Here is an 18533-nt window from a genome sequence, read left to right on the forward strand (position 1 = left end):
ATATATATAATTAGGTTTTAGATTGCAATATATATATATATATATATATATATATATATATATATATTTCTAAACTCTTCTAAAGATTTGGCATCTTGCTATTTTACAAGTACTAGGATCTTACCATGGTAATAGCTCTAGATAAATTATCAGTGAGGGCATTTCCTTAGCTTCTCTGTGTTTATCCCTTTATGTATGAGTTTCTACATATACAATAGGCATCACCATAAATGTATTAGAACACTCACATTTCCTTTAACCAGATCTTGATTGTATTGCTGCTGAGGTCAGACACCTTTCTTGTTTCCAAAATCATTGATTAATTTCAAAAAAAATGAGAATCATCAATGTATATATCTTTTTTTTTTTTTTATCTTCAGCTAAGTGAAGTGAGCTTGATTTAATTCTCACTTCTTGGCAGTGTTATCCTATGAAATGGATGCTATGGTCCTATATTCTCTTCTTTAGTTCTTGAGGTATGACCTATCTGAAAAACAAGATCTTCTGAAAAATTGAAAATTGAGAGTTTGATTACTTGATATTAATGGTAGAGCATTTACTAAGCCCATTTAAAATTGAAAACTAAAATATATTTTATACTACATAAATAATTTAGAAAGTGTTTTAAATACTGAAACAGAAGTACAAGAATGCTTTATCTTAATATTTTCTATGTTAAAACTGCATTTTACAGAGCCACACACTAATATTACCTTAGCTTTCCTGATCTATTGCAATGTTTTGCAAACTCTGCTCACACTTATTTCTGTGTTGTGGAAACAACATAGAGATTCATGCCCAACTGTAAATAACTAACTAAATATAAAGGGTAGACTAGATTAAGTAGCAAGCACATTGCCTATATAATAGCAACCATTGTATTGCACAATATATGTAATTTGGTTTTAGATTGTAAAATGTCCTTGTTCTTTAGAAATGTCAAGAAAGTTTGAATGCAATAATCTACCAGACAGTCACTTAATCTGATGCTGTATTAAATGTTTCTTTTCTTGGCAGAGAAAAAAATCAATTCAATATAGTTGGAATTATATATAAAGACTCCATCAAACATTAGCTCACCTTGTGACCATTAACTGAGGATTCTCATCCAAAGTATCATATTTAGAGCTCAATGTAAAGAATGTACTTGCTATGGGTAAATATTTAGAAATCATATCCTCATTGTGTCAGTAAAATCAGGAAGAGATTTTTACAGCCTGTAGCCTGAGGACATATTTGAACTTATATTGGAGATAGTTTTTTTAAAAGGCTTAGTCTGCAAGAAAAACTGGCATTGCTGCTATTTCTATCGTTAAGAAAAAGTATCCAAAACTTGGATATAGACACAAGAGATTTGTGGGTGGTTCTTTCAGGGGAGTGTTGGCCTTACATTTTTGATGGATTTTTCTATTTTATAATTCTGTAGGGACAGAGTTTAGTAGATTTTTTGGTTAGTAGAGAAACAAATATAAGTGGAAAAGATAAGCCAAAATTTATGGTTTATTGTTCTATTGGATGTTGACTAGTTTTCATGTAGCTTAGAATTTCTATCCTAACCTCTTGATCAAATTACCCATGAATAACTAAATTCTAGCTTTTTGAACAGGAATTATAATTTTACTGGTTTCCCTTTTAATTAATTAAAATAAATAAAAGTTTTACATGTATCATTTTGTATTACAAATATAAATTATACTTTATATACATTTTGGAAATTACAATTTAACATATAACTTCAAGGCAGTGAATTTCCAGGCTTTATATGCAATAGATACATATGCAATAGAATACATAGTTCTTAATGACTTCTTCTTAGTTCATAAACATGTAGAACTTTGGATTTCTTCATTAATAATTCATTGTTAATGATAGCTACTTCCCTAGATCTTAGTGAGGGATCAAGTGTAAAAGCCAATGGATATGATCAGGTGAAAACCATATGAAATCTGCTTTGACTTTATATTGTTTGTGTATTCTCTTTCCAATATAACTGACCCAGGTCAAAGCTAACCTACTAAAATTATCTCATGAGGTAAAATAAGTAAACAGCACCTGCTGATGTCCTTATAATGGAAATAAGATGGTATACCAACTAATATTTTCTGTGAAATATTGACCCTGGCTTCTTGAGTTTCTCCCTCACTTAGAAAATGAATGCATTGTCAAATTTTAAAAAGATATTAATCCTAAATTAATCTCATTAACCTAATTCATTCTGGTAGTAAACAACAAGGGATTTCCTTAAATTTCTCAGATACAAAGAAGTTTTGCAAAAGGATATATTATGTTGAAATAATTGAGAAAATTGTCTGTTTAACTGGAAATGCCACCACAGAATAGACAGATATGTCTTTGAACACTGGCTTTTATGTCATGCTGAAGTGAACAGGATATGAAATGTAAATGCAAATGGAGATGATTCAGGTTCTAAATATTTTTATCACTTTTTAAAAAAAATAGATAATAAAACCTGTGTTTCCTGTTTCATTAAAGAAATCGGAGCACAAACTTCAAGTGAGGAAAGATGTAATGAGTGTCTTATAATGAAAAACTTTATATAAGCTAAAATGTTTACTGAGTGTATGTGTACAGGTAGAATCATAATTCAATGCAAAAAATGTTGTGTAAGGGTATCATTATACCTTTTATAAATGTCTATTTTGTACTTAACATTGTACTCATCTGCAATAAACTTACTCAAAACTAGAGTTACAAAGAATACAAAGATAGACAGACCATGGTAGTTTGAAATTAAACATGATCTGTGGTTATAAATATGCATGAGTCCTTGATTATCTATTTAGTTAACAGTCTTTTTATGCTGCCAGATTATGACTAGAATGGAATAGAATTATTTTCTGTACTACTGGTTTAAGTTCAATATCTATATTCATAAATTTCTTTTCATGGTTTAAAAAATAATGATGATTTCATGCAGTGGTATTCGATTTTTATTTTGAAAAATTTTCACAGGTATTGTTATAAATTTGCATGCCTTTGTAAAGTAGTAAGGCAAGAATCAATACATTTGTATAACATTCGGGGAAGCAGAAATAGGTTGGGAAAGTGACTTCAAGAATATAAGGTCTGACAACTTCCAAAGCCCAAATATTTGATATTCTGAAAAATAAAGAAAGCTTTTTTGTAGAACACACATGTAACATTTTTTCTTTGTGTTTTACTTGGCTCTTAGAATAGTACTGTGTATTTAGATGCAGAAACAACATGTGTTAAAGATGAAACAAACTGGTGGTGGCACACACTTGAAATTCCAGCAGCTCAAGAGGCTGAGGTGGGAGGATCAAAGTTGAAAGCCAGCCTCAGCAACTTAGCAAAGCCCTAAGCAACTTAGTGAGACATTGTCTCAAAATAAAAATATAAAAAAGGGTTGGGGATGTGGTTCAGTATTTAAATGCCCCTGGTTCAATCACCACTTTCAAAAAAAAAAGATGAAATAAATATAACAGAGCACACTGAGAAACTTAGATAATCAGCATTTGATTTAGCAAATGAAATTAGAAAATAAAATATATGCATCTAATATCTAGTAGAAAATCTTCCTTTCATTGTACATTTTTAAGTTACTCTATGACCTACACTCCAAACTTCTTTGCTTTATTTTGGTATATGTGTTTTGTATACTTATAATGCACACAGTTATATAAAAATTGATGAATGTTTCTTATAAGGTATTTCAATATTGAATTAGCCAAATATTGTATTGGCATTGATTTGCTTATCTAAAGCTTAATTTTGAGAAATAGTACATTTGAATACAATAAAATTTTTATTTCATTAGCACATTTTATAAAGAAATTCCAGATGTACTGTATGGTGTTGGTGTTGTGACTACTTTAAGCAACAGAACCCCAAAATGTGTGCATCTGCGTTTCAAATACTGAGTGTATGAAGGTTGTTTTATTTATTTATTTATCTATTCATTTATTTATTTATTTTGGTGGTACTTAGAACCAAACCCAGAACTTTGTACATGCTAGGCACTCTACCAATGAACTACAATCCCCAGCCTCTAAAGTTTAATTATTTTCCAAATATGGCTTTTCAGGTGAGAACAGGTCACACTTCCCAAGCAGTACAAAAATGGCTTAAGAAGTCAGGGAAAGGAGACTAATTTGGAGGTTTTGTTGTAGTTAGGGGAGAGGTTTAGGTAGCTATACCCTCCTGCAGGTGAAAAAAGGAGGAACGAGGATTTCTTACAAGCTTGCTTAGATGTGAAGAAAGGGAAAGGAGTGGTACAAAGTTGAAGAGACACTATCAACATCAAAACATGGAAAATATGCTTTACACACAATGAAATAATACAGTGTTACAGCTAATAATCCTACCTTGACTGCTTTCAGTTAGCATGCTTGGGAACAAATTCTGGCTTGTCTCTGCAAGATTTCTGTGTGATCTTGAAAAACCATACAACTCTTCTATGCTTATTTTCTTCTAATAGTGTGACTTGGAGGTTATTGTGAAAAGTGTAACTAACATAGCCATGTATATAACCAGTAAGGATTACTAATAAGAACTCTTAGATTCATGAATCGAAAAATAAATTAGCATTACAATTTTAAAAATTTGTTTTGTTTTTACTAAGAAAACTAAAGTAAACGATTATATGTCAACATATACTATTGTAATTGTGGACCTGACATTTCTCACTATCAAGGATGCTGTACTTGTTACAAGGTATTTCATGGTGCAGCTGATCTAGATGCTTTTCTTAGGTTCTCAAATTTCTGTTTCTCTGGTAGCCTTGAACATACACATAGTAAATTAAACCGAATTTTTAAAGAATATTTTTAGTGGGGCATTACATTAAATATGACTAAAAAGTTTTTTTGTTTTGTTTTGATTTTGGGGTTTGTTGTGCTGTTGTTCAGATGAAGACATCATTGATTTTCTTTCAGTTAACCAATAAATTTAATGAAAGACGGAAAGCCACTTTATGGTTAAATTCTAGCAATTAGTTTCATTTGATAGCATAAAAGTGAAAAGTTATTCCTTTGATCTGTTTTCTTTTCTCCTATGTTTTCACAGTGTAGCCACCTTTCTAATTATCTTTGCTGTCACATGAATAAACCTCAAAAAGCATAAGAATTTCTGTTAAAATCAAGTTCTGTTCTTATCAGTTATTTTAAGAAATTGTTTTTTAGTTTTTCTTATTGTGACACCAAGATCAATTAGAAAAATTATAATCATAACTATTGATTTACAATAAGCATTTAAAAAATTTCTATCCTTTAAAGTTATATTGGGAGGATTAATTAATGAAGAATATTCATAATATTGACACATAAGAAATGCTCAACAAATTACACAAGTTATTTAATATAGAAGAAGGGTTACACATTAAACTATGTTTAGATAGATCTGAAGGTAGATAATTTACATTTTAATGTTTTGATTTTGTCCCACTAAGAAAACAGTAAATTCATATCTCTCAGTGAAAGAGAAGGAAAAATTTAGAAGAATATTTTGGAAAACATACATATGGGAATCAAAATGAAGATAAATAGTCAAACATTGTCCCTATAAGGGACAATTGAATTTTAATTTAATATCAATTAAAAATTGAGATTAAAATTTTCACATCACAATAAAGTACCCCTGAAAAAAGATGGGACCAAGTAAAGGACATTGGAAAATAGATACATTTTCTACTGCTATGGGAAAATGGTGATTAAAACATAATAAAAATGCTTTTATTGAAATGGCACAAGTTTCTTAAAACCAGGCAAGATGGTGAGAAATTCATAGCATGAACACATATCCATCCTTAGAGGGATATGAGGACATAAATTTTGGAACTACCCACAGTAACCTTCTGTTTTGGAATCTGCTCAGACTTGTTCTTCAGGAAAGAAAAAAAAAAGTGAACAATCATGACATTTTTTCTGGAAGACAAGAATCTACAAACCCACAAAATGCCAGAGAAAGAAATTATAGTGAACTCCAGAATATGTTACCAAAGTTGCCTTAACTGTCTTGTTCATGACAAAAGAATATTAAGTATTTCTACATTTTAAAAGCTAAGGTAAATATTTTAATTGGGATTTCTGATTAAATTCCATATATATTTCATTGTTACAATGTCAGACATCAAAAAATAAATGAGGAAATGTATTATAAGGGGGTTGAGGGGTTAAAACATTGTTAGTCATGCATAGAAGGTGAAAATTTCAGTATGGTAATAAAGAATGGGAATGTATATTTAAAATTTTTTAAGAAAGAATAAATTCAATCCTATATTTTAATGAAAGAATGTAATATTCTGCCACCAAAACATTATATTATCTATCTATCTTTATCATGTTGTGCTTTGGGGAGATATTCCTTAATGAGAATCATACCTTTCTGCACCTGTTGTGAGAAAGGATTTGACTGTCCTTTTGACAGGAGTAAACATCAAGGATGAACAAACAACATGAATCAGCAAAAGGACTTGTTTTGGACTTGTTTTGGACTTTGCAGTGACTAAGTGACTTTTTAGTTGTAAACATGTTTTTGGCTATAGGATGACTAGATAGTATGCCCATGTTAGATAAGTTGATGATGTAACTAGGTAGTGTGCTTATGTTAGATAAGTTAGACACAAACAAGTTTGTTGTAAACATATAGAGTATATAAGCGCGAGGGAAACTCCATGTATTTGCTCACAATCAACTCTCATCGCCTGAGAGTAAGATCGTGCAGTGTGAGCCAGTCACCTCGTGTATTGCTTTGTGTGGTGTGCGAATAAACCAGCATTTCAAAAGGCAATCGAGTTCGTGCTTGGTGTTCGCGTACGTCGCGGTCCGGGGTCCAGTGCAGATATCCGGAAGGGAACTCCTGGTAACCAGACAAGGCTGAGAAGCTGCTCGTGACAGTTGGCGTAGTCGGCAGGATACGGAAGAAGAGCTCCGGAGCAGGTAAATATAACCCACATGGCAATGCACAATTTCTTCTACTGAAAACCTAGAATGACCGTGATCGTCCGGCGTCTAGGCTGAAGGTGGAATGAAAGGGGAGTGCCCCCACCAAAATCCTTAGGAGGACGGTGGTCCCTGTGCATGGGGTGGCTTAAGGAAAGGATAGAGAATTGGGCACTATATAGCTGGCATCAGGGAATAAGTCAGATACCTTATAAGATAGAAACAAACGGGTTTATTGCTTGGAAAATTCATATAGCTAAACTGAGGATCCTCTTAAAAATAGCAACATGGGCTTCAAGGAAGTAATAAAAAGATTTAGGCAGAAATGTAGAATAGGAGAACTAAAGCTCGAGCAAAAGGAATTAAAATCTCAATCGCCATGGCGAGGTATTGAAAGAATTGTTCAGGCAAAGATGCCTGAGTTCCAGAAAGGAACCACAGTTGAGGTAACATTAAGTAATCCTCAGACCGTCAAGCCCATAATGGAACGGGCTGACAAGAAAGAAATCCCGGGAATATTATGTAAAATTATAGATGATATAGATGATGACAGGCTAAGAGGCAAAAGGTTAGTAAAAGAAGCCCTTAAAAATGGAAGTAATAACCCATTTTTGAAAGATATATTGAACCAGCTGGAAGCTCCTGATAAGGCCAGCATGCCAGTTTCAGTAATTAAAACATCCACACCCGGACGGGGACGCCCAGATGGGTTGGAACAAGTTATTGAAACTAGGGACTTAACTAGACCTGAAATGGTTCAGTTAAGGCAAGATTTTTCACAGAAAGGTCAGACCGACGGAGACTTTTTGTTTACAATTCATAGTAAGGGAGGCGAGTCTATAAGACTCGCAGGCAAGGAGATGCAGGTGGTTAATATCCAGATAGACAATCCGAGTGTTGCGGACACTTTAGCAAAGATTATACAAGAGGAACCTGACAGGGTACGCACACTTTGGGATTGGATTGCAATAGCCTGGGCAGAGGCCATCCCACATATAGATTGGGGTGCCTTTGAAGGCCAGATACAGTGGAAGAATCCCAGTGAAGGGATTAAGATAGTAAAGAAGTTAGCTATTTTTAGCAAAATTTATAATCAGTTTCAAGGATCCCCTTTAAGTGCTCACTTAACAGCCGCGCTTAGGAGAATAATTATAAAAGGGGCACCAGAACAGCATAGAATGATGTTGGCAACCATGCTAGCTGGAGCCAACACCCTATGGGATGTAGTTGAGTTCTTAAAGCAACATCGAGAATTACAACAAGAGCACAAAATGTCATTTCAAGCTGCAATGACATTTCAAGCTAAAGCCCGAAACCCAGTCTGTTTTCCAACAAATGGTAACGGAAATATTAAATGTTACCAGACAAAAAACTTCCGTTTGGGAGGCCCGCCTGGCCAGCGGAGCCTCCCAAGAAACAGAAATATGTTGGGAAATGGCAAAGACTGGAGAAAGGTGCGACCAGGACAAGCCTGGACACAAGGAAATGTTGCTGTAAACAACAGACAGATAGGAAGGAGAATGAACCCACAAAGGCCGGTACCGCGAGGAAGTCAGGTGCAGGGCCAAAGAAGAAGGTTTGGTTTAACAATGCAGAGGTTTGGAACACCCAGATGGCAAAACGGCCAGACACCCGGCCGTTCATACAATTAAAATTTATAGTTGATAATCAAGAATATACAGACTCCTTCCTGATAGATACGGGAAGCGAGGTAACAATAGTCAGAGATGATTTTGTAAATAATAAACCAGCTAAGGAAAAAGTTATAGTACAAGGAGTATCTGGACATAGTGCAGAAATGAGAAAAGAATGGGTAACATTTAAAATATATGATTTGGATTATACAATACAAGTATTGGTAGGCAAAGTTCCACATGGAGTATTAGGAATTCAGGAACTCAGGTTATTATATGGTGAATGGTTACCTTTGAAGAGATTGAAGTGTTTTGAAACAAAAATTTTAAGCCAAGTAAAGATTGATCCAGTAAAATTGCCCCATACTCCACCAGTATTTACTAAACAGTATCCTATTAAAGGAGGACATGAAGAGATTAGCACCACAATAAAGGAAATGTTGGAAAAAGATATAATAGAAAAGGCATCATCATTTAAATATAACAGTCCAGTATGGCCTGTTATGAAACCTAATGGCAAGTGGAGATTGACGGTAGACTATAGGAATATAAATAAAGTAACCCCCTCTATGCCAGGTACTCTCCCAGATGTAGAGTCCATTTATGCTCAAATTAGAAATTTTTCACCTACTTGTTTTTGTGCTATAGATTTGAGTGATATGTTTTTCGCTATCCCATTAGATATTAAGAGTAGAGAATTGACTACATTCACTTGGGAGTCAGTACAATATAGGTTTAAGAGGTTACCACAAGGATATAAAAATAGCCCAATTATAGCACATGTAACTTTACAAGAAACGTTAAAGGATTTTCAAGATAAAGGAACTACTAAGTTATGGTCATATGTAGATGATATATTAATTGCTGGGAAAGATATGACCGAGTTAAATAAGGTAAAGGACGAGGTAGTTACATTATTGAAGTCAAAAGGATGGTCCATTAATCCTGATAAAATTCAGGGTCCAGCCACGTCAGTTAAGTATCTGGGGGTGGTGTGGACTACAGAAGGACCTAAGGTTCCGGATGCGGTGATAAATAAGATTTTGGCTTTACAGTCACCAAAAACCAAGACAGAGGCTCAGCAGGTGATGGGCATTTTGGGATATTGGAGATTACATATTCCATATTTGCAAATGATTCTGGCTCCAATACACAGGGTATGCAGGAAAGCTGCGGACTTTGTATGGGGACCGGAACAGAAAAAGTCATTAGAATTAGCTAAGGAATATGTTCAGACATATACCCAATTGTATGTACCTCAACCTGGTGAAGAAATTATAATTGATATAATATATGCCAATGACTTTGGAAATTGGGGCATATATACTAAAAGTAATAGTCAGACTAAACCAGTTGGGTTTTACTCCAAAAGATTTCCTTTTTCCGAAAACAAGTACTCTTTCTTTGAAAAAACAGTGTGGACAGCTTATACGGCGGTACAGAGTCTAGGTTTTGTTTTAACTAATAGAGTAGTTACATTAAGAACTCAGATACCAATTTTGGATTGGGTACGAACTAAGGAGGAAGATTTTAGAGGTTTACCCATGGAACAAAAAGTGTTGAAATGGAAATGGTATTTGTTAACTATAATTAATGATGCAACAGTGTCAGGGAATAATAAGACATTAAGGTTATCAGAATTAGTTTTTGCTCAGCCTATGGTAGAAGTACCGGTAGAGGTTAAACAACCAAAGACACAACCTATTGGAAGATGGGGGGCAGTTGCTTCTCATAAAAATGCATGGTTCACAGATGGATCAAGTAAAGTAGTAGGAAATATCACTAAATGGAAAGCTGTGGCATATCGACCAAGTGATAATAAGATCTTAGTGAAGGAAGGCTCGGATGCCTCAGCACAGTTAGCAGAACTCTGTGCAGTAAAATTGGCCGTTGAACAATCTATCCATGAAAAGAAAAAGTATATACACGTTTTTTCGGACTCATGGGCAGTTTGTAATGGTATTGCCATATGGTCTGCAAAGTGGAAGGAATCTGATTATAAAATTAATGGAAAAGATGTATGGGGAATACATATTTGGAAATTTCTTGCGGAGGCACCTATACATGTAAAGATAGCGCACGTTGATGCTCACACAGGACGTACAGATGAAATATCTAAATTTAATGATGTGGCAGACAAATTGAGTAAATTTGATTCCGAAGGGCTAAAATTGGTGAATAAGGCCCCTTGGAAAATATTAGATAAAACAGATACAAAGATTCGGTTGAAACGTGACCCAAATTGGCATATAAAACTTCCTGAATTGAATGCTGATATTTCGGAGGATGAGATCCGACAATTGCATAAGGAATTAGGACATATTGGAACACATGGAATGTTCCAGTGGTTTCAGGGCAGAAATATAAAAGTTACCTGGGGAGCATGTAAGCGTGCGATATCTGGATGTGAACTATGTGCATCCTCGGTGCAACGTTTCCGGAGAGATCCACCCCACAATAGACCATCCCCTAGAGGATTTAATGAGAAGGTACAAATTGATTATATTGGTCCTTTGCAGAATGGAAAATATGTGTGTACTATGGTAGATTGTAGTACCGGATTGGGACATGCATGTGCAAGTAGACATGCAGATCAAAGCTCTACTATGAAAACTATTTGGAGCTGGTGTGCAGCATATGGATGTCCTTGGAATGTGACTTCCGATCAGGGTTCTCATTTTACTGGTAGAAATGTTCAGAAATTAGCTGACGTTTTAGGAATTAATTGGGATTTTCATTTGGCCTATAATCCACAAGCAGCAGGAAATATTGAAAGGTTCAATGGATTATTAAAGACTAAATTGTGGCAGATAGGACAAGATGTGCCGTTTGACAAGGCAATACTGATTGCAGTTTTTGAACTTAATTCTAGGCAAAGACTGCACAGGAGATCACCCTTTGAGGAAACATTCCAAAAGGACATCGATGTGCAGGCAGACGGGGACCCAAACCCAGATAATATAAGACCATATAAGGTGTGGATACGTAACAGAAAAGATAACTCTGTGATTAAAGGTGAGATTGTATCACACGGACAAGGAAATACCCTATGGGTATCAACTGGAAAAGGGGACCTCAGATTAGTAAAAAGCCAAGATGTTGTCACTAGGTAAACGTTTGTGTGTTTGGTTTAACATATGCTTTATTATCCTGATTGTATATTCTTGCTTGTTTTTGGGTGGATATTTTTATTGTAACGAATGGCAGACAGCTCTTTTGAATGGTTCTACTTGTTTTATTAACGTGAATCATAAATTGTTGGCACGGGAGTTGCTACCCTGTTATGTACTTAATTATACACTGTGTTTCTGGTAATGGCACCTAGGACTTTGTTACTTTTGCTATTTTTGCTACTTTTGATAGCCCTGCAGTTCTATTCAGTAATGGGAAATCAAACTACAACTCCCACTACTTTTACTACTACAACTCCATATTATTTTGGTATCAGGAACATTAACCTGACCAAGCATTCTTACAAAGATTGGATCTTCAATTATATTAATTTCACTCATTCACTTCAAGAGTGTAATAATTCTTGTGCAGTAATACCACAATATTGGAGAAGTAACAAATTCCTACAAAATTTTACTGCTATTAGATACTTGTTTTATCATAATTATGCATTTTGCCACCATTATAACAAATACTCCGCACCTAAGGGGTGTGACCATTTTTGGGACATCAATACAGTTGGGATATATAGCCCAATGTTTAGATCTAGTGCGGATGGAGGATATTCTAATAAATATGAAACTAACCCCCTCCGATGTCACCTGGTACCTGGGATTATGGATATGTGGTCTTATAAGCCACATTTTGTGTATTATTATAGGAAACTTGGAGGCAAACCTTTAGTTAAGAGCTATAATGCTACAGCAGCAGTGCTTAATAATCCAAACCTTACTGTATATACTTTTGAGGAGTCTACAGAAGAGAATGACTTTACATGTATAGAAGCAGCAGAAAAGGATGTTGCATCACTGCCTTTTCAGGTTTGGGTGTCCAACAAACAGAATGATTATAATTTATTCGATTATGAATATGAAGAATATGACTATTCTTCATATGATGATGGAGAGGAAGAAGGTTCTGATGAATTTACAACTACAACCCCACGAACAACTACGTTGGGGATAAATTTGTTGCCATATAATGATTCTAAGAAAATGTTGGATGAGTGGAAAGGATTGCCTAGACATTTACAAGGAGCTAGGCCATTGCCTAGATGGCCGCAAGTTTTAGTTGAACCCTACGGGACATGGTGTCCAAAAGAGTTACAGCAGTATCTAGATTCCATGAGCACTAAACAAAGGAATATGTCTATATATATTGAAGATGTGCAAAGCAGAACTCATTTGAATTATACCCATTATGTATCTTGTGTAGCGGATTTTCCTAATTTACCTATATATGGAAAGTTCGAGATTCTACAGAATCCTGATAGATCCTTAGAAATACGGAACCAATCTTATCTTACTATAGATAATTGGTGGAAAGTCAATACCTTAGGTACCGCCACTTGGCGATCACCTGTTGTGTTGACCGACCCTTTACCACAGCCATTTACCCATAACTTGGTTAAACCCGTGGCCACGCCTCCTAAAATAAAGGATAAAATCGGGTATGTTTGTATCCGTAGCATTTTTGGAGATATGCTTAACCGAACACAGGGACAAGCATTTATTGGTAGAGTTTGCTTCCCTGTTGATTCAACCTTCCTTAAGTGGTGCCAATATAGATATTATTATAAAATTGGTAATTATTCATCTGTAACTTATAAGATTCACACACAGGCCTGTAGGCTGGGTCCAGTTTACAGGACGACTGGGGTATTACATCCTGAATTTGGAATGTTTAATCACTCTGGATGGCTATTATTTGAAAACAAAACAAGGAGGTATGTCTTTAAAAATGCCAACAATGAATGGGACCTCTCAGAGATTGTGGATGGCCCGAAATTGGGACAGAGAGTGCATAGTCCAGGGTTACATGAGTATAAATTCACCGTGGACAAATACATTGTTAACCAGACAGTGTGGAAAAACTACACACAATATTATAATATATTTAATTGGACATGGTGTTATAATTTTAGCAGACAAAATTGTGTACAGAATCCTCTTCATGCTGTATATTTGAATGCCTCTCATATGCATCTTGAGGTGAATAATACGTGGCATAGGTTTGATAATCAGTCCTGGCAACCTGTATTGGTTGTCACACCTAAGGATATTTTGGAAAAACACTTTTATAATGTTACATTTCTGCAGGTAGATTATACTTATAATGGATCCAAAGGAGAATCTTCAAAGTGGCCTTATTATAAATGCGAAGACTGTACCTTTAAGTTTTATGATAATTTCTTTGGGACTTTGATTCCCGTGTTTAATTTGAGTGATGACAAAATCAGAGTGAATGTCCATAATATGTCAATCCCGATGGGAGTTGATTCTAATTATGTGGACACTAAAAATGTTAGTTTAGCTATGGAAAGATCTATTTGCAGATGGTTTCCACATTCATGGCAATATGTGATTGGTATTCATAGGTCTATTATGCATAATGATTCCACGTACTATGATATTCCTCTTGATGTAAATATAACTGGAAATGTTTCCAAACATTATGAAGGTGGTAATGTTGTATTAGGCAATGAGGAAAAACAAACGAGGGATTATACTTTACATCCAACAGTATATTCTCTTGCATTTGTACCACCAGATTTGGATGAAGTTACTTTAGTGAATTACAAAACAGAAACTTACCTGGTAAATGCTGATGACTACTGGTCATTGAAGACTGGGTGCCCTAGAGCACAGCTCTGGGATACTATAATTAGATACCATGTGGATGTAGCAGATAGAAGAACTCTGAAATGGTGGTTGACACAAGGAATGGATTTCTCTACTTGGCCTAGTAAAATATATCCAGGAAAATTACCTTATTACTGGTATATGTTATTACCAGGAAGTGAAAATGAATGGAATCTTTATGATATTGTAACACATGATGTTTTACATAATAATACTGATGTGTTTGATGCACATGCAGGTAATCATATTATATATAGTACAAAGATGGATATGCAGAAATGCTACATGGAACCGACCTCTTTGAATCCTTGCTTAATTGATAGAGGAGGATTTAATGAAACCAAGGGATGGGTTACTGCCCATTTCCCAAGAGCGGTCCTCTTCCCACGCAAGGAAAAGGACGGTAATTTTATGAAGACTTTAGAGGCTCCAGGATTTTTACCTTTACTACATCAGCCAGTTAGATTTTTGATACAACCACAAGTACAGCCAATTGTGTTACGATTGTCTGTTAGTGATTTGTTGAAAGGTGAAACTGTATGTCCTTCTTTTGAGTCTACTGTGTTGCCAGATTTGTTTTATTCAGTTCAAAGAAATGCAGCAGGACGGAGACCTTTGCAGTTCGCAGCGATTGGCGCTTTCCTGGCCGGAGCAGCTTTGGGGGCAGCAATCGCTGGAGCAATGACGGAGGAACTTCGAGTGGAAATTTCAGCTCTGCGTGGACTTCAGAATAAACAGAACTTTGTTATCTCACAATTATCTAAAAATCTGCACTCCGCGTCCTTGCTTATGGAAAGACTTTCTGCAGAACAGGAACTTTTGAAACATCATGTTGATTCATTAAGTAAGGTGATCGAGACTATGGATGCATCGTGGAATGTACGCATGAAACAATTGGAGGCAACTCAGGAGTGTGAACATCTGCAGGCAATGATCACCGCGGGATTAGAAGAAATAAGACTGTTATTTAGAACTGGCATAGGCATGGAAACTGCATCAGCTATAACCATATTAGATCCTACAAAGGATTCTTGGTGTGAAACTGGTGTCTGTATGATTAATTTATGGCAAATGTCGACATCTAAGGTTGTAATAGGATATCCAACTAAGGCTATACCGAAGAAAATTGGTAAAGATTGGATAATACCATTTGATAAGTTTTATTGGTTGAAATGGAACAATATGTCATATTATGTGCCTAGTGAAGCCACTTATGCGATAGGTAAAACAACTGTTATAGCCTATGATCTTTTCTCAGATGAACCTAGGACTTCTGATATAACTATATCTATGCCTCAGGCTACTTTGTTAGATCTTGGGAATTTTAATATGTTGTCTTGTTATCCTGAACCGTACATGGTTCAACGATGGCAAAACATTTCTTATAGTGATTCTTTGAGTCTGAATGCTGGTTGCCATATACATACTAATGTCATGATGATGGAACATATGAATTTGACCGTTCAGAAACATCTGTTTAGGAGTTTGAATTTTACTAACACGAGAAATGTACGAGTCCTGACTCAGGTGGTTTATTTGTCTAATCATACTTTTGGGTTACATACTTTTGTGCCCCAGCCACCTCTGTCGGAAGAATATAAACATATGATGAAGGCGACGGAGGCAGCTAAGTCCATTTATGCTTCATTGGGAAAGGAAATTGAGACAGTACATAATCAAACTACTGAACTTCTCCAAAGATTCTCAGGAGAAACTCATAAAGTTAAAATGTTAGTTGATTCTGGATACTTGATTCCGCGTGACTTTCAGTATACTTATGATTGTAGTTTTGTAGGTTTCTTTAGAAAATTGGTTCATGCAGATGTTAGTTGCATTATGAGATGGAACCCTTTCCATTGGCTTAAGGAAGGATTGCTATATGTATGTTGTTTTGTATTATTTGTATTATGTATTAAGGTTTGTTTAAAGATCAATAAGTCTGCAGGAAAGAAAACTTACATTAAAATGAATAAACTTCAACATTACAGGGACCATGAAGCGAAAGGCACTAAGAAAATCAAATTCAAGAAGGAGAAGGACGGAAAGATTGAGGAATTATTCTGAACAGTTGCACTATGCAAATTGTCATCTTTGCATCGAATTTCATGTAAATACATGGTTTTTATATAGTGCATATACACTGTTTGGGCAGGAACGTTTTTCTCTTTTATGTAGACTAGTAACCTTACGCAGTGGACCATGGTGTCCACTGGATAGGACCTTGGAAGGCCAAGTGCCCTCTTTGTGTATGTTTTTGAATCATGTTTGGAATTGTATTTCTGATAATAATTTGCATTGTGATGTTTATTGTAGATATAATATACATTTGTGTGTTAAGACTTTATTTGGATTGTTCACTGAAGTGATGAAGTCTGATCATGATTTAGTAACCTTACATTCTAATGCAGGTGCTTTTTATGTTAATGGACTTATTTCACTTAACTATAATAGATCATTATTATTTGGTGATGCTGTATTGTGTAGAATCAATTCGCAATGCAGACAAAGGAATACATATGTTCCTAGATCTTTATTTGACATATGTTTAAGAAACATTTGTAAGCCTTACTTTATTAAATTATGGACTTATGTGGATTGTCATCAACACTTACCTAAGATTGGTTAATATTGTAGAATTTCTTGAGGAACTATGTCTGTGGACCAGATAATCATCAAACGGATATTAGGACGCAAGCTGAGGAACGACCTATTATTCAGGAAGGACCGGATGACTCCAATTCCGATGTTCTCTGAAAAAGATGTTAATTATCCATTTATGATAGTTCACAATTTGGTGATAGATTTGGATCTAGTAAAGGATTTGGATTTGGACATTTATTTACGATTGAAACAACTTTTCGTTCCAAGAGTGAAAGCTCCCTTCTGCTGTGAGTTTCGTGCTATGCTTCAGCCTTTTCTGCACTCCTGTGTGGTCGGTGGCTGCATGGATGCCGTGGATTGCATCTTCCAATCTGAAGATTGGTTTGCAGGGCCGCGACAGCCCATACGTTTCCCCGAGGACGGGCAACTTCCGAATGGACGACCTAAGACAGGGGACCGTACTTGTCGCTTTGATACATCGGCACCATCAGTAACATCGGCGCCTCCGTATCAAGGGGGTGGAATGACAGGAGTAAACATCAAGGATGAACAAACAACATGAATCAGCAAAAGGACTTGTTTTGGACTTGTTTTGGACTTTGCAGTGACTAAGTGACTTTTTAGTTGTAAACATGTTTTTGGCTATAGGATGACTAGATAGTATGCCCATGTTAGATAAGTTGATGATGTAACTAGGTAGTGTGCTTATGTTAGATAAGTTAGACACAAACAAGTTTGTTGTAAACATATAGAGTATATAAGCGCGAGGGAAACTCCATGTATTTGCTCACAATCAACTCTCATCGCCTGAGAGTAAGATCGTGCAGTGTGAGCCAGTCACCTCGTGTATTGCTTTGTGTGGTGTGCGAATAAACCAGCATTTCAAAAGGCAATCGAGTTCGTGCTTGGTGTTCGCGTACGTCGCGGTCCGGGGTCCAGTGCAGATATCCGGAAGGGAACTCCTGGTAACCAGACAAGGCTGAGAAGCTGCTCGTGACACCTTTATACCAAATTAATTTATCAAGGGATACCTGTATAGCAGAAGGAATTAAAATATAATATCTCCCTCCAAAGAAAAGTACATGTTCATTTAAAGCCTTGAAAGACAGAGATAATTTCTCCCTCAAGAATGAAGGGTAGGCCTGCTTACTCTCCATTATAAGAGATAAGGGTTTCTAAACACAGGATTCCTTTTGTGTAGCTCAACTCACTGTGCGGGTATCATTTGCCTTTCTTTGTGTCATCCTGGTGGAACTGAGGTTGGGGAAATGGTGTAACAGCCTTGGTTACTGCTTTGAATATACCTTTCTGACCTAGGAGTTGTAGGGTTCCTACCTGTATGCATGAAAATGTGACAGACTAAGGTGGCAAGTAAGATACAATCTCAGACCCCTACCACTCATGATGTGTTAGATTTGGTATTTGAAAACAGACTTAATGGATATAATTATAATGAATGGACATTCCTTGTATTTTCAAATATAAGGTTACAGATGGGATAATTACAAAGTATCTAGTGAAACTTTTTACTATTTGGGGGGCAGGGGAGGATACTGGAAAGAACT

At 35.6% G+C, this 18533-nt stretch overlaps 1 protein-coding gene across 1 annotated transcript; it reads left to right on the top strand.

The window, feature by feature from the left end:
- The first annotated feature begins 6400 nt into the window (after window positions 1-6400).
- On the top strand, window positions 6401-17861 carry LOC131424310 (uncharacterized). The gene is made up of 3 exons (XM_058580513.1): window positions 6401-6917; window positions 11427-16474; window positions 17002-17861. The coding sequence occupies exon 2, from the start codon at window positions 11869-11871 to the stop codon at window positions 16429-16431; it is 4563 nt and encodes a 1520-aa protein (XP_058436496.1). The 5' UTR covers window positions 6401-6917; window positions 11427-11868; the 3' UTR covers window positions 16432-16474; window positions 17002-17861.
- The last annotated feature ends 672 nt before the right edge of the window (window positions 17862-18533 follow it).

The sequence above is a fragment of the Marmota monax genome, unplaced genomic scaffold, assembly GCF_021218885.2.
Source record: "Marmota monax isolate L192 unplaced genomic scaffold, Marmota_monax_Labrador192_F-V1.1 WCK01_AAM20220418_F8-fsc00043, whole genome shotgun sequence".
Taxonomy (NCBI): Eukaryota; Metazoa; Chordata; class Mammalia; order Rodentia; family Sciuridae; genus Marmota; species Marmota monax.

What these genes read in the sequence shown, in the direction of transcription:
- LOC131424310 (XM_058580513.1), top strand. Translation starts at nt 11,869, where the DNA reads ATGGCACCTAGGACTTTGTTACTTTTGCTATTTTTGCTACTTTTGATA.